This window comes from Leuciscus leuciscus, assembly GCF_965113295.1.
Source record: "Leuciscus leuciscus genome assembly, chromosome: 2".
NCBI lineage: Eukaryota > Metazoa > Chordata > Actinopteri > Cypriniformes > Leuciscidae > Leuciscus > Leuciscus leuciscus.
In genome coordinates this window covers 53,314,556-53,336,835 of record NC_138726.1, presented here as the reverse complement: position 1 = coordinate 53,336,835, position 22,280 = coordinate 53,314,556, and the positions used below count along the sequence as shown (strand labels likewise).

The 22,280-nt window shown below is 42.0% G+C and overlaps 1 protein-coding gene and 1 long non-coding RNA gene across 6 annotated transcripts in view; one reads left to right on the top strand and one right to left on the bottom strand.

Moving 5' to 3' along the window:
* The window catches only part of LOC309482674, a 460,652-nt gene that overhangs the window by 69,270 nt on the left and 369,102 nt on the right, over positions 1 to 22,280 (top strand). The gene's annotated exons all lie outside the window — the stretch shown is intronic.
* kdm6ba (lysine (K)-specific demethylase 6B, a) overlaps positions 1 to 22,280 on the bottom strand; it is a 94,264-nt gene that overhangs the window by 2,015 nt on the left and 69,969 nt on the right. For 4 of the 5 annotated variants that reach the window (XM_082147702.1, XM_082147701.1, XM_082147703.1 and 1 more), the window contains 20 exons: positions 17,588 to 17,686; positions 16,072 to 16,164; positions 15,595 to 15,723; positions 15,387 to 15,482; positions 15,081 to 15,291; positions 14,633 to 14,884; positions 14,378 to 14,542; positions 13,497 to 14,009; positions 9,427 to 12,545; positions 9,184 to 9,310; positions 8,432 to 8,537; positions 8,102 to 8,307; positions 7,843 to 7,937; positions 7,626 to 7,694; positions 7,331 to 7,479; positions 7,098 to 7,212; positions 6,794 to 6,981; positions 6,446 to 6,587; positions 6,220 to 6,346; positions 82 to 255 (listed from right to left, as the gene is read on the bottom strand). In XM_082147702.1, coding sequence (XP_082003828.1) covers positions 82 to 255; positions 6,220 to 6,346; positions 6,446 to 6,587; positions 6,794 to 6,981; positions 7,098 to 7,212; positions 7,331 to 7,479; positions 7,626 to 7,694; positions 7,843 to 7,937; positions 8,102 to 8,307; positions 8,432 to 8,537; positions 9,184 to 9,310; positions 9,427 to 12,545; positions 13,497 to 14,009; positions 14,378 to 14,542; positions 14,633 to 14,884; positions 15,081 to 15,291; positions 15,387 to 15,482; positions 15,595 to 15,713 — 5,973 coding nt within the window. In that variant the 5' untranslated portion in view covers positions 15,714 to 15,723; positions 16,072 to 16,164; positions 17,588 to 17,686. The remainder of the gene's footprint in view (positions 1 to 81; positions 256 to 6,219; positions 6,347 to 6,445; positions 6,588 to 6,793; positions 6,982 to 7,097; positions 7,213 to 7,330; positions 7,480 to 7,625; positions 7,695 to 7,842; positions 7,938 to 8,101; positions 8,308 to 8,431; positions 8,538 to 9,183; positions 9,311 to 9,426; positions 12,546 to 13,496; positions 14,010 to 14,377; positions 14,543 to 14,632; positions 14,885 to 15,080; positions 15,292 to 15,386; positions 15,483 to 15,594; positions 15,724 to 16,071; positions 16,165 to 17,587; positions 17,687 to 22,280) is intronic. The other variant, XM_082147704.1, reaches the window with a different exon arrangement.

The window sequence follows — 22,280 nt, the reverse complement described above, 5'->3', positions numbered from 1 at the left end:
ACAAACAAATGATAGATGTTAGCTCTTTCTGAAGCTCTGTTCAACTGCACGCTTTGTCAAAGTGCTCGAACATGAACTCACCAGGGTGAATGAGTCGTACACGTTCATCAGCTCCTCCATGCGGTATTGCTCCAGCACCACTACATTGGAGAGGTTTGGGCTTCGTTGTCGTGCACAGTCCTCACAGTGCACCACATACGTCTTCCGACTGCCATTCTCGCCGGTCACAAACAGCAGGTTAAACACCTCCACCTGCTCAGGAACATACAAACAAACCACAAACTCTTAAAGGGCGTCTATTATGTCATTTACAGGTTCATAATTAAATCATGTAAATTTATTCTGGTAGACAAAATTATTTTTCTTAGGGTACGTTTACAAGATAAAATGCATCTCTCTATTAGTGTTACTGGATCGTGCTGCGTTCGATAGCATCAACCACAACATTCTTCTGAATAGACTCGAAAATTATGTTGGCATTAGTGGAATTGCATTGGCATGGTTCAAATCATACTTCTGACTGTTATCAATTTGTAGCAGTAAATGTAGTAGTATATCGATCACAAGTTCTGTATGGAGTACCGCAAGGCTCAGTACTAGGACCGTTGCGTTTCACCCTGTACATGCTACCCTTGGGAGATATCATTAGGAAGCATGGAGTGATGACTCAGCTCTGTATTTGCTGATACTCAGCTCTAGACTCCGCTCTATATTAGCTGATACTCAGCTCTATATTTCTTTGTGCCCTGACGAAACATATCAACTATGCATTCCGCTAATTTTGTGAAGTGGTATAAAATAAATGGATGACAAGCATACCCGCTTTCCCTGGGAGTTTCCCTTATTCCTGCCCCCCTCCCATTTTGTTATTTCTCCCATGAAACTCCCGTAATTTGAATGGCCCAAACCTCATTATATGAATAAGCACATCAATATATTATTCCAAGATTGTCCAGTTGCCAGATCTTATATGAAACGCATCCTACTCGCACAAATCAACACATCATACAAATTTCAAACCAATTGTGAGCGCAACCTACAAGCCAGTTGCGCTGTTGATATTTAACGCAATTAACGCAGCATCCGTTTTCTCTGTCATCCTTTGGCTTGCCTTACATTATGTGATGCGCTCTTATTCATGTGTATTGTATAACCTAGAACACTATCTAACACTTGACGGCTGCTCTGTCAAGTCCTCGTCGTCGGTTAGGAACCGGAGTTTGCTCTTTGATACCGATCTTTTATTTGAAAGCCACATTTCTAGCATCTGTAAAACCGCATTCTTCCCTTCAAAGTTAGTTCGTGCCCTCAATGCTAGATTATTGTAACGCTCTACTGGGTGGTTGCCCTGCACGCTTAATAAACAAACTCCAGCTGGTCCAAAACGCAGCAGCAAGAGTTCTTACTAGAACCAGGAAGTTTGACCATATTGGCCCGGTTCTGTCAACACTGCATTAGCTTCCTATTAAACATTGCATATTTTAAAATCTTTTACTTAAAGAGCACTAAATGGTTTATCTCCTCAGACTTGAGTGAGCTCTTAACACATTATAAGGGGCTTTCGCACCAGAGGAACCTTTTCATAGCTCCTAGAATTAACCCACTTTTTGGTGTGTTCGCACCACAAGAACCGGGAATGATTTCAGTTCAAGGAACACCTTGTGTGAGGACTAGATTAGCTCCTACATTAGAGTAGGGTCTAACCCAGAACAATAGGAACTACCAGTGACGTAAGTGTACGCTGATTGGGCTTAAAAAAGAAGAAGAAAAAAAAGCCATGTACACTCACAGATTATATCCTATATACAGTATTTACTCCAGAAACTAACTCTACGAACATGGAAAACAGTGATAGATGGACCTCTCAGCCTTTACGCTAAGGAGAAAATCCAACGCAATTTTGAGGAGACCAAGCAAAACATGATTATGTATTTCTGCTCAGCTTGCAACACTGGGCATCAAACACATTTTACTTTCTAATATACTGTCTACTTTCTTTGTATAACAGTTATATATAATAACGTATTAGACAGGACTGTTAAACAGATCGTAAACGAATGAAGATGGAGAATGGGAGCGAAGTGTGCTCAGGCGTCCTCAACGCTGTCAAAATAAGTCACAACAAGCGCAGTTTACGTCACTTCAGAGTTCCTACTGGAGGTGCGAATGCAACCAGGAAAATGGCCCTAGGGGAACATTTAGTTCTCTGTGAACCACTCCGGTAGCTAGTTCCTAGAACTACCCAGTGCGAAAGGGGTTATAGTCCTTCATATCTATTGTGATCTCAAAATTGGAATAGTCCCTGGAATAGTCTTCCTAGCCTTGTTCGGGAAGCAGACACACTCTGTCAGTTTAAATCTAGACTAAAAACATCTCTTTAACCTGGCATACACAACACATTATCAATTCCTATTTTTCAAATCAGTTAAATGAATGTTAGGCTGCATAAACTAGGTCAACCGGAACCAGGAACACTTTCTATAACACCCGATGTACTTGTTACATCATAAGAAGAATGGCATCTACGCTAATGTTAGTCCGTCGGTCTCATCCTTATCCAAAGGTTACCGTAGTCAGCCGTATCCGGTCCATATCCAGATCAGATGGTGGACCTGCATCTAGACACGACCAAAACGCAGCCCTGAATGTCAGCAGGGACCGTGTCAACTAGACAATCCCCTGTGAAGGCCTCATCGACATGACAGTCATCGGCAGGTCCTCCGCACAGACCCTATGGCCTTCAGCTTCGGCTCCATACCGGTGTGATGAATTGATCTTCAAGCAAAAGGAACTAGATAAATATTTGAATGCTAATTCCGATCTGAATTCTGACTTGTGATGCAGCCTGAAACATCACACTGTGTTCGTTCATTGGCTAAAGGAGAACTGGCCCCCCGACTGAGCCTGGTTTCTCCCAATATTTTTCTCTCCATTCTGTCAACTGATGGAGTTTGGGTTCCTTGCCATTGCTTGCTAGCCGAAATAGCCAAAATGCATAATTTTCTTGTAATCACTGTAAAGCTGCTTTGAAACAATCTGTGTATTGTATAAAGCGCTATATAAATACAGATGATTTGACTAAAGCAAAACCAGAATAGTCTGACTTTAGATTTGTGAAATTATGTATAATTTCAAGATTTAAAGCAAAACCAGAATGGTCTGACTTTAGACTTGTGAAATAATGCTGAAATTAAACAGCACTCTCTGACACTAGGTGGTGCTTATGGAACAGCAGAAAGAGGAAAAGAAAACTTTTCTGAAGACAGTCAGATCCCTTCAAAAATACACTCCTAGAACTCCCACCTCAAATTCAATATTAATATTTTCTTCCTATATTTCGAGCATCATGAACAGCGGGCTTGTTGTGCCTGGTTCACTATTTGCTCTGCTGGAGCATCGGTCTTTGGTGCATCCCATTTCTAGCCTGTTAACATAATATTTACAGACTGTAATATTTCCACACAAATGTGACCCATGCTGGCAAAATGAGTTGCAATGAGCAAATTTTCTGAAATTATTTATTTTCACATATTTCAAATGATGTATGATTTGTTTGAATCGGACAAAAAAAAAGTAATGAGCTAAACCTGTTTGATGTCGATAGAGTCAGCAAAGTCAATTTAGAAAAAATTCGAGTTAAAGTTTTCTGAAGGTTCCAAGACAAAATCACCTAGCAACCCATACCTTAAAATACCTGGTAATAACACCAAATTTGGCACAGACCAAGTCAAAACCAAATATCTATAGGAAAAATATATATTGGAACTTTTTTTTTTCCATGATACCACAATTGTTTGATTAACAGACAGCCTATATATTAAGACCTACTGTACCGCACGATTCTAATATAATGTTACACATCAGATGTTTTTCCCCAAAAGTAAACCAAACGTTCACATTACACATTAGGGCTGTCACTTTTGTGAAAAAATCCTGTTCGATTGTTGAGACATAAGTGTTCATTGAATCGATTGTAAAATCGATGTTCCATGTCTAAAGACGTTTCTATTTTAAACGCCAAATATAGGCAAATCCACGGACAACTAATAGGCCTTAGGACGGACGGACGTAAAGAGGGCGTGCCGCGCTTGAGACGCGCACAAGTCAGCATGATTTGTTGGCGTGAAGTTTCGTGCACAATGACAAACAGGAGTGCAACATTCTCGAAAAACAATAAGCAGAGTGGACTGCCATAACATCAATGAAAAACATTACTGCAGGCTTCAACATGGCTGTGTTCACGATTAGAAATGTCAAACAAATTTCACCTACGTAGGCGACTGTAGCCCGAATCTGTATCTGTATGCATGAGACTGTCTGAATACCGGCAGAATTCACATTTTTGTAGTCAAAAGAGACACATTATGCAGAAGGATAATTTGCTGCTATGTGTGTGTGTCAGAGCCTGCAGTTGCTGTGTGACGCGCGTTCGCTGCGAGCGTATCGTGGCGAGCTGGACGCGCTCCGAGAGAAGGCCGTTAAAATCGATTCCCTATTTTCGTTTTCGAAACTTGTGTTGGTTGGTCCGATCGATTGTGCAATCGATGTTCGAACGTAAAGTGACAGCCCTATTAGACATACCAGATAATGTTTGCATGAATACGTCAAGACAGATATTTTGAAATACTGTAATTCTGTAATTAATGAAAACATTTTTTTGGTGAAAACCTCAAAACTGACATTTTTTCACTTGTTTTGCCTGTAGCTCGAAATTATCCCGTGCGCATTCCGACTGCTTTTGCCAGCACAAGTTACAAATGACATTGAGAAATGATTGCTACGCAGTTTGTGTGCATGTCCGGAATAGAGATCAGCCAAAATAAAACTAAAAACCGATTTATGCATCTCTAAATTGTATGTGTTGTTATAACTGTGTCATTTCTTTACATCATGCTAAAAATTCCAAAAATACAACACACTGTCCTGCGTTGAACAGGGGTGCATTTCCCGACCAAACTCACTGCTTGACTACCATAGTGCGATACATTGTTGAAGAAATCAACTAGCTAGTCACGACAAATTTGCGAAAATATGGTTAATAATAGTAGTTTAATCATGTCGGTTAATGATCTCACGCAGGTGGAGGAGTAATAACTTATTTGAATCAATCCATTTAAGATTGAGGTGATGTTAGATGCCATGTCTGAAATTTAAAGCCAAAAATCTGAGGACTAATTCTCATTTTGCTTTGTTTCCAGATTCAATCGTAGACTCGTTCTTGCGTACTAGAGCATGTACTCGCGTAAATGATATTTGTAGATATTTCAAAATAAAAGATATAGATTGTACTGAATGTCAGCTAGCTTGTTATTTTGCTCAAGATAATTAAATCCAAATGTCATGCAACTTTGCAATCTTGTTTGCAAATGTTCGTTGGAACTATGGTTTCGGGCAACACTGACTCATTTAACTATGCTGATAATGAAGGAACTTGAGACCATAGTTGGCTAACAATGCTTTCGGGAAACGCACCCCAGTACCGTTCAGAAGCAGTCATTATTAAAAAGGTGAGAACACAACAAAGGGTTGTGATTATGCTGCTGAGGAACAGTGTTAACAATACATTTTAACCACTGATTCTTCAATTCCTCTGCCATTGTAAGTCCATGTGATGATGTTTTGCCCTTGCAGTCAAAATCAAAACAAAAAGAAACTACGTTTCCTTGACATAGTGATAAAATCTTCCTGGACTTATAACTACCTTTGTTTGAGGTCGATCCAAAATAGCCAGTAGACGTATATTTTGCAAATGTCTTCCATGGTGACGTAGCTACATCACAGAAATAATGGCAGAACTACAAATAAAGGCAGTTTTCTATTGTAGAGATTCAATCCCTTTGGACTTTTTGGACTGTGTGCTTTGCAGATTGTTTACATGCACAAACAGCTATATTACACACTAAAGGAAAGGTACAATAAAAAAAGCATAATAGATCCCCTTTAAAAGTTGAAGGGTGCCATTCCTTGGCTTCTAGTGACACGAAAAGGAATTGCAAAAATAATGATTGCTAGTGGTGCAGAAATTACACACTGCATCTTTACATAGGTTATGCCCTATTCTAATGCAGAATACCTCAAAGCTGCATTATTTCATAACCAGAGATGACACAGCTACATGCTAAATATTCTTTTTATGGAATAATATTCCGCAGGTCAAGTGGGTTTTTGCATAACCTGCCAATATTTTATACAAACTATGAAGCACAACATTCGACTCACATCACACTCGTTACAGTAGTAGGCCGGCTCATCCTTCACTCTGCTCTGGTAGGAGATCTTCTTTCCTGATGCCACCAGCTGGTCCCTCAGGATCTGAATGTGCTTAATAGACTGAAGGAGACAGTGTCTGAAAAGGAGGGAAAAAGAAAAAATTATGAAATGTCCATGCTACTTAATTGTGGTGTAACTTGGTAAGAAAGAGTCAATAATGCTGCCGCATACTCACTTGATCAACTTGTAAGTGTCTGGATCGGTGACTTTGACGTTGCGTGCCACGTTCCAGGACACGTGAATCATGGGAACGATGGATTTCACTTTCTTCACTTCGTTCCACTCAAATCTCTCTAAAGCCAACTGGTACTGATATGCTACAAATACAAAAGACAAAGGTCTAGCAAAAAAGCTTTTTACATTTCTGTGCCCTGGCTAAGAAATTGTTTTACACATTTTGTTGCAACCGTTTAATGTAACCATAATGACTGATACAAATTTTCTGTTTATGTAACCATAATGACTGATACAATTTTTCAATGATAAAAATTAAGGTTACATGGTCAGTGTGTAGGTTACTCACAGTTGACAGGTCCCACATTCCAAGCAATGTTGTTGCACCAGCCTACAGCTTGAACCCAGTGTACAGTGCCTGCGTTGATCCATACCAGATCTCCTGGCCTTTGGATAAACCGGTACACAGGGATGTTAGAGCGGTACAAGTCATCCAGAACCGGCCACCATGATCCTGTCAGGTAGTCCACTCCATGCCTGAGAGAAAATTTGTTCACAAACTTAATATATTTTGTGGTTTTTGATAAACTGAGTAACTCTACTGAGGCTTAAAAAGACAGATTTTGCATGTTTCAAGAGGCACAGTTTCTTACTTTTCACAGAAATCACTGATGGCCTCCCAGTAGTCGTCATGGACAGAAAACCACTCACAGTCTCCAGGCCCAATATTGATATTTACGGAACAAAAGTTATTGTTCTCCTGGTGTCCTGATGACACAAGCATTAAAGATGAAATTTAACATCAATAAAGGACTACTTGCCAAAGCAGACTAATCCATCCTTGACTGACTACAAATCAAGAAAGTTATTTGAGATTGAGTCAAACCTGGTGTGCGGCAGCCAGGGACCTTCATGTAGAGTTGTACTGTATTCATTCCCAAAATGGTGTGGCCAACATGGCTCAGCATATTCCCACTGGAAGAAACGCGCATAAACGCCGGCAACTTCTGCAGTTCTTGCAGCTGAGGCTTCCATCTAAAGCACAAGACACAACACCATTTAGTTAATACAGATTGCTTATACATCACCAAGACATAGTTGTGTAACTGCTGCCTGTGTAGAGACTTTCTTCCAACAGAAGATGCTGCACACGTTGAAGTAATTATGCACAATGGTCTTACCTTTTGGGATCGGACAGGTCAATATTGGTGCCAAATTTAATTATCTTCCCCACAGATTTTTGCTCTGAACTGTAAAAATAATGAAACAATTAATAACAGCATTTTAACAGCAGATCTTTATTCATACACATACAGGGAGGGTGATTTATCATAGTTTTAATTCAATTCTTAAAGCAAATGTTACTATAATTATTGTGAGGTAATTTGCAATAATTACCTGGAGCCGGGAGCTGAGGAGATACTGGTCATATTCTCAGAGTTAGTGGCCGATTTCTCATCTTCTTCCTCCTCATAATCACTGCCCTTTTCTTCCTGCAAGGTCAGACAATTGTATGGTGAGTGCATGATGCATATGACTCTGAAGTCCACTAATTTAATAGTTATATCAAAACTGTACAAACAAGAATTCTAAAGTATTTGCAAAATGACCAATACACCTCTGGAAATTAACAAACAGTGTAGGTTTGTGTTCACACCTGTAAGCTCTCTTGGAAGCTGGAGGCCTGGTACTGGGCATACTTGGCAATCGTTGTATGTGACCTGCTGCTCTCGCAGGGCCAGGTCTGGCCAGTACCAGTGGAATCCCAGTTCTCATCCGCAGGCTGCTGAACCTGGGTCCGAACTTCTACTGCATGCTCGGAATTTGCCTCCACCAAAGACTTAGTTGAAAACAGACCAAGATCTATAAAGGAGGAGGAATGGAAAGAAGCGCAACTTAGTTTCAACAACAGCAACTGTTTGGACTCAACTGTAGAGTCATAAAATTGAAAATCTGTCCATCCATAAGACATTATGCAGAAACTTACTTAATCTAAGGGAGCCAGCTAGTCCCCGGATGACAGTAACTGGGTTTTTAGCATCTGTGCAGAACTGCAGCAGGACTGGAGAGAATGCATCTCTTTTACTTTCCAACTGCAGAGAAACACCAACATGGAATCATTAAGACATACTTTTAACACTTTCCCTGACATTCACAGAATTTTCCGGCAATCCATCTTTTCACTATTATACAGTAGGGGGCACTATTACGCATCTTCTGAAAGAGTACAAAATCTCCAGATCAAAACAGTCAAAAAAGGAGCAGAAACAAGCGATTAAAGCATTGCGTATGCACGTTGTAGTCTTAGAAAAAACACAATTTTCTCAGCTTTTTGTTAAAAATGTTTCAACTAAGTATGAAACTTACCCAAATTCAAGTGTTGATAAAAAAAAGAATCCATTTAGCTCGAATAAAATGTCTTTTTTTTTTAAGCAGATAATCTGTTTTTTCTTTTGATATATTGCATATTCAGATATTCATACCACAAAATATTCATGAGGCCATGAAAGTTTTCTGAAAATTATCAAAAACACTGGCGGTGGCAGGCAACTTAAAATAAAATAAAATAAAATAAAATAAAATAAAATAAAATAAAATAAAATAAAAACGCTGGTGGGGAAAGAGTTTACAACAGAAAATCAAACTTAATATTACTGGAGTAGGTTTTATTGTGCATGTAATACAAAAAAATGACCACAAGGGGGCAGGAGATGCTGACAATGCTACTGCAGTGCTTACATAGATACTAGGTGTGGGGGGGTTGAGTTTCTCTCGAGGGATGGGCATCTCTGGGTCCAAAATTGGTTTAACAGAGAAGGCAGGTAGGAGGTATGATTCCTTGAATTTCTCCTTTACACGTGCTCCCCTGAAACAACAAGACATTAAGTATTAGATATGGTCTTTATGACATCAAACTAAATTGCCACTGCAGGCAAGAAATATTCTGTTTCAGAGATGTCTTGGCATGGAAATATCACTTACTTGCAGGCTCTGATGATTTCACTGGCTGTGTTCTTTATGGTGATCTGCTCCAGAGGAATCCTCTTCTCCTCCACCTCTGAAGCAATAAATGTCTCCCTGTCCCCACTCTCCACCTTTATGAGGCGTATCTTTAGTTCTTTGGGTGGTCCATCTGTCAGTGCCTTTAGTTTCTGAAAGTCGTCAGAACAGAATGCTGATGAAGCTGATGGGAGATCAGAGGAACGTCCTGAGCTGCTGTCATTGTCTTTACATTGTGCCCACTCTTCCCCTTCGCTCTGAGATTGGTTACATTCCTCTTTCCTTCTCTTCTTGTCTCCATCACGCTCTTGTTCCTTCTCCCTAAACTCCTTACTCTGAATGTCCAGGTTACCCAGCACCTGCCTGCTCTTCTTTTCCTTGTGTGACTTTCCGTCCCTGTGCCGTCGACTGAAGCTGGAAGCAGATGAGGATGAGGAAAGAGACGCATCGTCGTGTCTTTCTCTGTGCTTTTTCTTTCTCTCTTTCCTGTCCTCATGTTTTTTACTGCTACTGTGTTTGTGTTTCCTCTCTCGTTCTCTGTGTCGGTCCTTTTCTTTATCTGGTTTGCATATCTCCTGTGACTCTGCCTTTGAGTGATCTTTATAAGGGAGAATGTGTTTGTTCAACTCATAGCTATGACCAAGTTCTGCTAGCGAAGACTCTGAGATGGTGGTCAGTTTTGGTCGTCTTTCCAACAAGTCTTTCACAGTTCCAGAATCCTTCTCTCCTGTGGGTTCTTCTGAAATCTCTTCCTCATCATCATTGCCCAAAAGATCTGACTTGCTTATTTTATCCCCTCTCTTCCTCTCGGACGCCCAAGCTGTAGGCGAGAGGGAACAGGACTCACCTGAGTTACTAATGGCAGGGGTTTGCGTCGGACTGCTAAAACCTGGGTGATTGGCTGTACCTGATGTGGGAGAAGTGCTTTGTTGTTGCCTACAAATGTCAGGCCCCAGAGAAAGAGACGAGGAGTACTTAACTCCCACAAAAGCAGAGGGAGGAGGACGACCAAAGGGTCCACCCCGGTAGGTGTATTTCTGGCTCTCAAGCACAGATGCAAGGTTTCTAAACATGCTGTTTACACCTGTCTGGTGGAGATGTGGCCGCTGAGGTGGTGAACAGGATGGCGTTTCATCTTCCCGATCAGCTTCTTCTTCATCATCCTCGCACTCACTTTTCTCTAACTCTGAAAGGCCATACAGCTTGGCCAAGTCACTATGGCGATAGTTGGTTCCTGTTGTGGCAAGAATGCTTCCTTGGGACTGCATGCTAATGGAATTGGCAGACTTGGGAATGACCTTAAGAACCTCCTCTTCTTCCTCAAGTGAAGAAGTGCGACTGCAAGGTGATGCCAAGGAACCTTGCCGACTTAACACAGGTGGGCTTGCATGACTCTCTGGCTGATAATCCTCAGTTGGAGATTGCTTTAGGGCAGGCACGAGGTCCGGTGCGCATAAATAACTTTTCATCTGTGCCACATTTGCAGAAAACTGAGGTTCCGGTACTGCCTGTTCTCCTCTCTGACCAGAATACAACTCCTCCTCTTTCTTGATGGACTCATCCAACATCTTCATAATGTTTGCCAATCCATCAGGCAAGAGCTCAGAAGTTTCCTCCTCAAATTGGGCACCATCAGAGTCACCACTGCAACTACTAGCACTGCTACCCAGACTACCAAGTCCTGTACTGGGCATATGTTTTTGCAGGCTATTTGTGGTCGTGCTGATTTGTGTGCATGAAGAGCGAACATCCTTGGGGAAAGCCTGGTAAAGTTTGGGTGGCTCTCGCAGAGGCGGGGGGTTGGGTATAGCATCCAAAATCCCAGGGATATGAGAGGTTTTCAACATGGTGATATCTTTGGAGGGGTCAGGTTTTAATTGCATTGTGTGGTTGTGGGAGGGGCTGATGAGACCTGACTCTGAGGAGTATGTGGGAATCCCAGTGGGATTCTGAGATGGTGCTCCACTCTTCCATTTCTCTCTCTGCCTTTGCTTCTCACGGGCATATTCAGTCTGTGGGGTGAGAGGGGGTGGTCGTGGTCGTTCGTTAATGGTTGTTGCAGTTCCAGAAGGACGTTGGGGCACTCCTCCTCGACTCAACCAGGGATAAGGTGGTGAATTCTGGCTAGGAGGTGAGATGGAAGAGGGTGCATTGGCTGGAGACAAACGAGGAGGTAGAGGCTCAGCTGCACTACCTGACAGCAAACGCTCCAGACTCTTGATTGCGGACTCACCATGTGGCTTTGTCTCCACTTCTTGTCGCTCTACATTCTGTTTCCTCTTTTCCTCCTGCTCTCTCATTCTCTCTTCTGCTTGCATGTGGCCCTGCAACTCTGCATCAAGTTTATTTAAAGCATCAGCAATGGATTGAGAGCTTGGGGCAGCAGTTTGCAAACAGGACCTTGGGTAGACTGGGGCTGGAACAGTAGTAGTTGCCTGAGAAATTGAGGGGGAAGCTTGAATGGGCACTAAGTTACATGAACTGTTGGATATTGGCTGGAGGGCTGAATTGACTTTTATGTGTGCTGGAGGTTGAATGACGGCTCGTTGGAGAGTGTTAGAGGTCTTGCTGGTGATGACGGTCTCCCCTGATCTCTGAAGCCCTGAGTTTAGGGTGGAGAAAGTAGAGGACACTGGGGTGTAGTTAGGTCTACCTTGTCCTGTGTGAGGAAGAGTGGACTGCTGAATCTGAGATCGTGCCCCTCTATATTGGTGTGGAAGGGTTCCAACACCAGGGTGGACACCCTGATACCCTGGATGTGGCAGATTTTTACCAATCATGGATACATGGTTTGGGTTTGAGATTAGCACCGAAGAATCAGTTCCTCTCCAACTGCTTAGGGTGCTGGGGATGGAGGTGGTGGTAGGGGGTGCAGAGCTCATTGTAGGGATGCCTCCAACATTGGTGTATAGTCCCAGGGAGCAAGGTGGACGAGGAGTTTCCAGGTTTGGGGTAATGACAGGTTTTCGAACAGGGGCCTGAGAAGGGCTCACACGTTTGGGCGTCCCTGGACCCTGGTCGCCCCCAACAACCTTATTCTGTGCCTGAGAAAGGCGTGCGACAACCTGAGAATCCCCTGTTGCTGAAATGTCACGTGACTCCTAAAGGGAAATGAATATTAGAGTCAACAAAACAGGTCCCAAAATGTTAACTACAGATAACATTTATATGTTGCGTATCATGCTATTTAGTAATATTAGTCAGACAGTAATTATCAAATTAATTGTTAAATGCATCAGAGCCGGGTTTTGGTGAAAGGGTTAGTTCACCAAAAAATCCTAATTCTGTCATTACCCTTGTGTCGTTCCAAACCCGTAAGACCTTCGTTCATCTTCGGAACACAAATTAAGATATTTTTTTATGAAATCCGAGAGCTCAATGACCCCTCCATAGACAGCAATTTCATTACCACTTTCAAGGCCCAGAAAGGTAGAAAGACATTGTTAAAATGGTCCATGTGACTACAGTGGTTGAACCTTCATTTTAAGAAGGGATGAGAATACTTTTTGTGCGCAAAAAAGAAACAAAAAGAACAACTTTATTCAACAATTTCTTCTCGACTGTGTCAGTATCCTACGCAGTTTACGTTGTAAATACAGTGCAGCGCTTCCAGGTTCTATGTCAGAACACCGGTTCTGTATTGGCCGACGCTGTTCACATGAGCACCACGACGCATGCGTGTGGTGCTGGTGCAGGAGCTGGCCAATAATGAGCCAGCATTTTGATGCAGAACTCTGACGTAGATTATAGCGCACAAAAAGTATTCTCATTGCATCATAAAATTAAGAATGAACTATTTTAAAGATGTCTTTACTACCTTTCTGGGCCTTCAAGGTGGTAATTAAATTGCTGTCTATGGAGGGGTCAGAGAGCTCTCGGATTTCATCAAAAATATCTTAATTTGTGTTCCGAAGATGAACAAAGGTCTTACAGGTTTGGAACGACTTGAGGGTGAGTAATTAATGACAGAATTTTCATTTTTGGGTGAACTAACCCTTTAATATAAGTTGAATCTGTGTGATTCACTTTATTTAATTCTCTGTGCCTGTTACCTGGTTCTTCCAGGGTTTGTTGGGGTTGTGCTGAGGTACTGTGGCCTGGGCCTGGTTGCTGGCTGATGGGCTGGTGGAATGGATCAGCCCTGGGTGAGGCTGGAACTGGGAGTGACTGTAAGGCACAGTGGTGTGGTTTGCTGGTGAGGGTGCAGAGCGTTCCCTATCTGCCCGCAGTGATGATGAGGATGTGGGTGGTGGAGGAGCATGTCTATCCAAAGAATTCACTCCAGAATCACGTCCTCTTTGTAAAGTAGTACCCTGTGGTTGCCCTTGGGTCAGAGCTGAAGGTCTGTTGTTGGGGTAGGGGTATGTAGAATGGTGGGTGTGAGGACTCTGTGAAGGTGGCCCGAGAGACTGTGATGATGGACCGGTCTTGTGGGACTGTGGTTGTAGAGGACCCCTGCTTTGTCCGTAACCTCTTGTGGGGGGAATGGTGGGTGAAGACATGGTTGACGGATTCAAGGGAGGAGGTTTATAAGGGAAACTTCCAATTCCTGGTTTGGCTGAATCCTGGGAATAGAGCATTAGAAAAATTAAAAAAATTAAGGAAAGTACATCTAGACGCAACATCAGTAATAATGCCCATACATTACATGACAATGGGTTGCTGTGCTTTTCACACTACACGAGTAGTGGATCATTAACAAGTCCAGATTTTTAACCTGCTAAATAGATTTGCCTACAATTTTTGCTCTTTGACAAGAACTCCATTAACTGTCGGCAAGCGGAAAATCAGGGCTAAAATCATAATGTAATATGTGGGTGGCATAAGGGTAAATGTGATGGCTAATAAAATGGCAGTGACAGATTATGCCATATATTAAACTGACACAATACAATATCACTGAATATTAATATTCAGATCAGCGATGACTGACCTGGAAATCGATCTGCCCGCTTTTGCGTTCATTTGGGTTCCAGGGTGCTCCTCCTTTGTGCAGTGGGCTCCAAAATCCAGGTTTGGGAGAGGGGTAGTGAGAGGATGGCTGCTGATTCAAATGTATAGGTTGCCCAGGTATAGGCTGCATGGCTGAATGAGGAGCCTGACATAAGAAACAGAAAAAGAGAGGGCTTTTGTTAAAGGGGAGTTAAGACAGAAAATGCATGGGTGAGGCCATAAAGACATTACCAACCTGCTCAGACCCAGAGCTCTTCTTTCTCTTGCTTGGACCGGGGCAGTCCTCCATGGGTCGGTGTAAAGATGGAGCAGGAGTATGCTGAATGACAGAGTGCTCTCCCAGAGGTGGCCCAGGCCGTTTTAACTGTCCAGAATGAGTGTGAGGTCCTCTGGGTTGCTGCTGACACTGGGCTTGAGTCCATATATCAGGTAATGGAGGCATGGGCCGTGAGCCATGGGCTGTGAACTGAGGATGAGGAGCACCATACTTGTGGAGAAACAGAGAGAAACAGAGTTTGGTGAGAGTACTCTTAACCCTAATATTCAGTTAAGTGAGCTACAGTGATACACATTCAATTGAATTCTTAAACATGTAAAATAAAGCTAGTTATTTTCTTACTACATGAACATCATTCATGTAACAAGAAATGATATGAAAAGGTCTATATAAGGTCAATATTCACCTTCAGTAGCTGATTGGCTCGAGCTGTGAGGTGTGCAGGAGGCCCTGCATTGTAGCCATTATGTAGTCGGTTGTGGTTTTCGCCAGGCAATGGCTCATAACCCTGGCCAGTTCTGGTTGGTTCCCAAGGCCTTGGAGGAGCAGGGGGCATCCTTTGTAATCCTGGCAACAAAGCCTGAGACAGGTCTTGCTTATCCCCTCGATGTAAAGGACTGGAAATACAAAGACACATTAGCCAACTTACAACGCAAGTTGCACGTTTTGCCAGAAGTGTTTGTAAAACAACAATAAAGCTTAAGACACTCACCCATTGTTTAAGAATTTAGTAGGCTGGTTTAGGCCAGTCATGTGATTGGGTGGCATATGGGAGAGGAATTGGTGCTGATTGACACCAGGTAAGCACCTATCAAGAGAATTATTAATTTTTTTGATCATTCCTTTTGATAGCTCTGTCAACACAACTTTCAGTGAATTCACTAAAAGCATAATGAGGCCTTAATAATGAGGTATATTACCTGGAGGGAGGTGGCCAGGCGCGGTTGCCCACGGGAGCCCATGGTCCCCGGTTGAGTCCGTCCAGAGGAAAAGGGTCCCGTGTGCTGCACCCGGTGAACTGTTCTGGTGTGTGATGCATCCAGCCTAGACTATAAAAAAAGACAATTTATGTAATATCCTACACATCTCCAATATATTAGCCAATACATCTGTCACTGCCGGAAAAATACTTCCCTACATGCTGGAAAGATTGCAAGGAGTTAAGTGGTTGTGACACTGAACTATTTACCTACTAAGCCATGATGCTGCCTTAAATGTCTTAGCTTAAATCTGAACAAGTCAGATGGAAGAGCAGACATCTAATCTCTGTATTTAGTGGCTACACTGAAGTGTTAAGATTACAAAATAATGTTACATGCTAAGATGCACCAAATATTTTTGATCTAAAATATCGTTCAATAATCGCTACCAAGAGAACAGTACACATGGTTACTCACCACACTAGCTGTGAGTTTGAAGCCCTCCACTGCAAAACAGAGAGGGCCACTCACCAACTCGAAGGAGAAGCTGTTTACTGCTACCCCTGCCAACTGGAGAAAGAAAGAAAAGAGGAGAGATGGGACATAAGGGGGTGAGGCACAAATATACAGCCAAATCCATTAAACACAGGGGGAAAACACATCCTTTGTAGTCTGTATGAGTGTTTGGCCCGAAGGCAGCGATTAACAAAGGAACCCTCCAGAACATCAGTACCACTTGTAACCTCTAGGGGGCAGTGCTCTTCTGTATTCGAATGGGAGGAAAGGGTGCACAGATGGGCTTGTGGGAGTTCACCTATAGGGTGAGTACACTGAGGTCATTATAACCCTTCCCGAGGCCTCTTGGCAGAGGGTGAGAGTGATGGGAGGGAGGGGACGAGCAGAGCAAAGTCCTGGAGTCAAGCCAGTGGTGTCTGTGTGCATGTGTACATAAAGGAGTGTGTGTACTTGTGTTGCTTGAGTTTGATTATTTGCATGTGTATGAGAGTGAGTGTGTGTGTGTGTGTGTGTGTGTGTGTGTGTGTGTGACAAGAGAGGCACTGAGGTTAATCTCATTAGGCCAGGCGTGATGGAGAGAGGAAAGGACAGAAAGAAAGAGCAAGGGGTGGAGGGAGGAAAGGAACAGCAGAAGGCTTGAACAGGATGGATGGACAGATTAGGGGAAAAAGACGGGTCTAAAATTAAAGTGTTCTTTAGGGAGACTCCAAAGTGAGAAGACCGGCTGTGCTCCCATGAAACACCCACGCATGCGAACACACTGAGCTTCCCACGCATTCTGAACACACATGGCACACCAAGCGCAAGCTGGATGCACAAATATTGGCAAGCGTGCGTGCACACACTCGATTGAAATTGCTTGGCACACGCACATATATGCCCATACAGCAAAAGACGCCTAGCACACACTAATTATGGACTTGGCAAAAAAAGAAAGAAAAAAAAAGCGTTTCAAGTGTGACAGGCACTTTCGATAGCACAAAACACACACACACACATTTATTATACAATAAAATAGGCCACATATGCAAAACTTGCCATCAATAAAATGCTGTATAACCTGCTGGGTTAGCCCTGGGCTAGTTACCCAGCAGGCAGAGTAACACTTTCTGGTGAAATTTACAAGCCTTTAACACTTCAATACAGTGTTTAAGCTGTAATTTTGGTGAGGAGGCATAATTAGTCCAAAGATATATATGCATGCAACAATATTGTGAGATTGTTTGGATACAGTACGTGTGTGTGAGCAATTCCTTGCTCAGCAGGTTTAGTCAGAGCGCGTATGTGTGTGTATTTTGAGCCTACAGTGCATATGAGCCCACCCACTCCTCTCTGGCTCATGGTGTTGCACTATTAAAAGGCTTCTCTAATATTTCAGGAAGTCTGGATTTAGCTGCTAGTGGGGACTGAAATAATCGTGACCCTGTAATACACTGCATTCTTAGACCAGTTTCTGCATATTCACAGACACACACACCTGTCAAATAAGCATCTAGCACCACTTCTCAAATGTCTGAAGAGTTAGGGTTTAGCACCAACACTCGATCATCTCTGCCGACTCTGTGGTCGTTGATCACTGTAGAGAGAGATAAAGAGGTAAAGATCAGTGCATTGAATTTGACTTCACTCTTATTTGTTTTCCTGGTCTATTACTTTGGCTTCATTCCATCCAATCAGCACAAGTGCTGTAAAAACAGCCAGGCCTTGCAGCTGTGCCATCAATATCACAGACGGGCTGTCAAAAATGACTTCAGAGAAGAAAAAAGCACTGCATTTTATAAGACAAATTGTGATTCAAGAATCTGACATGACAGAATCAGTCATAAGTTTGGACACACCTGCTCTATCACGTTTATTATTATTATTAATAATAATAAAACAATAATAATAATCAACTATTTTAGTTGCTTAAAGCTTTAGAACAAAAGCTTTTTTGTTCATAAGAAACAGAGAATCCAAGAGAGAAGTGGATGTTTTTAAGAAACTAAAGGAAATCCGTCTCCAACACTGGGAGCTCTTGGGTGGTGAGCAGGACAACAGTGAGAGGAAATCCATGATACTGTCTCTCACACACAATGGTGAGAGTTATTGTGGGGAGGTGTCTGAATAAACACAGGCCTGGCGTACTGGTGTGGAAAGCCAACTATCACATATGAAAGCTGTAGCTTGGGAAAAACACTCCATGAGAAATACAGGGTGGATAAAGTGTTTAAGGGGTGTGTATATCTGCATGTTTTTAGCACAAGAGAAATGTATACGTTTGTATGAAATAGGTGTAACCGGTCCTACTCAACCCACTTCGAGCGTCAGTTGCTAGAGTGCCTCTTGAGATCAGGAGAGTGAGGTGTACACAATATTGTTGAGGTTGACCTCACTTTACCTTATGTCACAAAACAAATTTCCGTGCGTCTTATGTTAACAAGACGAATACAGCATTGTAGCCTGACCACCATTAACTACCAATAATCGCAATAACCTCCGCGTTCAATAAGAAACGGTGTCATTTTTCAAATTATGATCATTTTATCACGAAATTCAAACAATAAATGCAATGTTTAAGCTCTTTGATGTGGGGCACGGGGCCTAATCATCTGAAGGTATGTTGAAAGATACAGTACAACTTACTGAAAAGTATAAGGCTATATCTTGGGTAATTGCTCGATCAGTGTTTCAACGGCAGAAAGACATCAGTAAAACAGCTTGTAAACAATATCCAACGTAGCATTACATTTACCTCAGGCAAGTCATCCAGTGTCCACAGCTTGTTAGTCAGCTAGAGAAATGGACTCTTTTGATAAATATATGCACTATATTAGCCTATATACGAATTATATTTTACTTAACTCCATAAACATGATCACTTATGAGCCATGCTTAAACAACAAGCCCAAAAAAACGCTTATAAGTGGACATAGCAACACTTCAAGAGTGCGCTCTGTGAAGCAAAACTGTGCTTTAGTTAAATCTGTTGAGTATTTTGTCGCCGTACTTTGGTCAGAATAGCGATACCAAACTCGTGAGACCTTACTGCCAAGATAGAAAGTTGTGGGTAGTGACTCGAATCATATATTTTTTTTTCAGTGTGCATTCATACTATAACAACACGCACACAAACGCAAAACGAAACTTCTCTGTACTACATTTCCATATCTCACATATTATTCTGCTACAGCTTTTTACGAGAACATGTTTTTCATTACTAGTAATATAGATATTGGAAACAATACAGCAGTCCGAAACTGATCCTTAAACTTATTGTAAGATGGAGAAATTGAAACGCGCGCGCACACACACTAGGTCTGATAACAGCAAGCTGTCTGCTGTCTAACGGGGAACTCCCATGACTCAACCATGGAAAGGGCTTACCCCACAACCCAGTCTCTTCCCCTTCTCTTGCGCAGTCTTTACGGTCAGGTGATCAAGGACGCCCACCTCAGTCACAGTATCGGAAATTTCTGAAAGTGTGCCGTCATCGATAAACATATGCACAAACATATGCACTGTAAAATTACAGTGGGGTTTTTTTTTTTTTACCGAAACTCACCGACGACGATCAGCCAGGAGAAAACAGTTGGCTTGCGGTGCAGTTAATTATAAAAAGGGAACGTGGTTGTGTGGTTATTGGTTTATTGTAAGGCATCGCATCTACATTCGCTTTCATGCTACAACCAACAAGAACTGTTTTCTAGAAATGCCATGTGTATTTACTCATACTTTGGTTCAGAAACTCTTTGGGAGTAATTCAAATCACTTTCGATTCTTAAATGTTACAACGATGAATTCATAATTAGAAAATTTCCCCATTCATCCCCCCCCCCCACGTCGACCCTCAGTTTGATAAAAAAATCCCCATAACAACAAACATCAAACAACTATTCCAGTCACTGTCTTGGTCGTCACACTTACCAGATCAGCATCTAAAAACACCAAACCAATTGAAGGCCATGTATGTGGGGGCGTCTCCAACCAACATGGTCCAATCAAACAACAAAAAAAAACCCTTAAGGGAATAACCATGTCAACTAACCAACCATACAGCCGGACCAAAGGGTTTGACATTTAAAATGTGATGTGAACATAAAAAAAAAAAAAAAAGATTTACGTTTTGAAAGAATAAAGGGCTGACATCAGTAACATGGCAATGTAAAAAACAACCCCAAAAGAAGGAGATTATTTTAAAATAGTGATATGGGTCATGTGAATGTCGTCACTCCCAGAATGACGACACTATCCTCATTCCTGCCAGAAACCACCACAAGGCTACTCGGAGAGCCAGAACAGCTGAGCGCGCAAGTATGCAGAAAAGAACGACATGGAATGGAGTCAAGGAATTGCGGTGTCTAAAACAGATTGGAAATAAGGATAGGAAGAGGAGAGGAATTGGGAGAAAGGGGGACAGCGGAAGAGCCTGTGGGTGAGCGCTCACATTTGGCCATTATATAACCCAGCTCAGATAGAGATCACACTCAGTGGCACAAGGAAACACAACGTCACAGTAGGCTTGCGTCTGTTCTCTTCCCTCGGTGTGTGTGTCTGCCTCTGCCAATGATGCAAGGTTAAGTCGTCACAGTGGCGTCGCTGCATTTCCATGCCCACACTCGTAGCCTCCACACACACGTGCGCACAAGCAACCGAGTGTACACCCTGATCCAGAGAGGGAGGTTAGCTGAGGACACGCACCCACATGTAACTTCATGACAACCGTCCCTCAACCTTGCACCACCCTTCCAAAAATAACACTACAATAAAAACTTTCATAACTGGCCCTATTCTTTGCAGAGACCATGATTGTTTTCCCTGCTCTCGTTTTCATGTCATTGCCCTCGACCTAGTTCCTGATTTATGGTTGCTAGACAGACAATAAATCCATCAGGATGGAGCGTTTAATGATTAGCGCTGACATCACAACATATTGACGTTCAATAAACACTCAAAATGTTCAGATCCACATTCACTGCATATGCAAAGTGCATGTTTAAATGAAAGTGCTGTTGTCCATCTGGTATCAGCTGTTAATGAATAAATATGTAGGCTAATATATAAACCAGGGCAGATTTGCCGTTAAAAAAAATTGAGGAAACTCTCTCTTATTAGTAGGGAAGGACACTCAGGTGACCCTAATCTAAATACTCACTTTCAATCTTGAAGTGACACCAAAATAATCAATTTTACTCAGTATATTCAGGTGTCAGTTAGAGTATGATTCGCCTCAAAGGGAAACATGATGCTTTTCTTAGTAACTAGTGGTCATGTCCTGTTAAGAGAGAGTAAACATCCATGCTGTCACTGTGGTGAGCACTGCTGAGAAAACACCCTTAGTCATTACCTTGAATGTGATTACTGACACTGATGTTACTCATAAAAGGAGAAGTTAACATGAAGTGCTGTTCACAAACCATTTTACTCCCATTACGTGTCATTTTTCTGAATGAAAAAGAATATTCAATGAAAAAAAAAAAAAAAGATGTTGTGTGGGACTTGATCATTGACCATTTCAGAGGTGGAGTGAGTTGTGGTTAATGACCACTAATATGTTCACATCCACAGACACCAGATGTCAAATGTCCAAAACAACTTTGATTTCATGATGACTTAAAAGTTGTGATGAAATGTAACAGATCTTTTCTTCCATGTTGTGAGACCTATCACAGAAAAAAGAAGAGTGGGCACTTGTTTGCATCTATCGGTCATTGAACGGATGGAGGAAGGGCTGAATGCGAGCTTGCAGTCAATTGTAAGAATAGAGGTGAGTTTAAGCGGACTAATTATTTGGAGAAGTCCGGCAAAATTCACCAGAGAGAATCTAACTATAATAATACAGATATAGTTCTAAATATAAAAGAAGAGCAGAGTCCACACCAAAACGTATATAACGATAATATCACAGAGAAACAATTTAGTTGGAATCACTTTCAAAATTATTTATTTTTCCAGCTGATGAACGATAAATACATTGACAGCCAAACAATATTGTCTGCTGGTGTGGACACTAATATAGTTATCGTTCTTGGTGAAAATGGACCTTGAAGGAATATAGCCTAGTCTAAAATGAAAATTATCCCACAATTTACTCACCCTCAAGCCATCCTAGGTGTATACGACTTTCTGAATTTGATAATATCCTGGCTTTTCCCAGCTTTGTAATGGGATTGAAACTTGGAAACTATCCA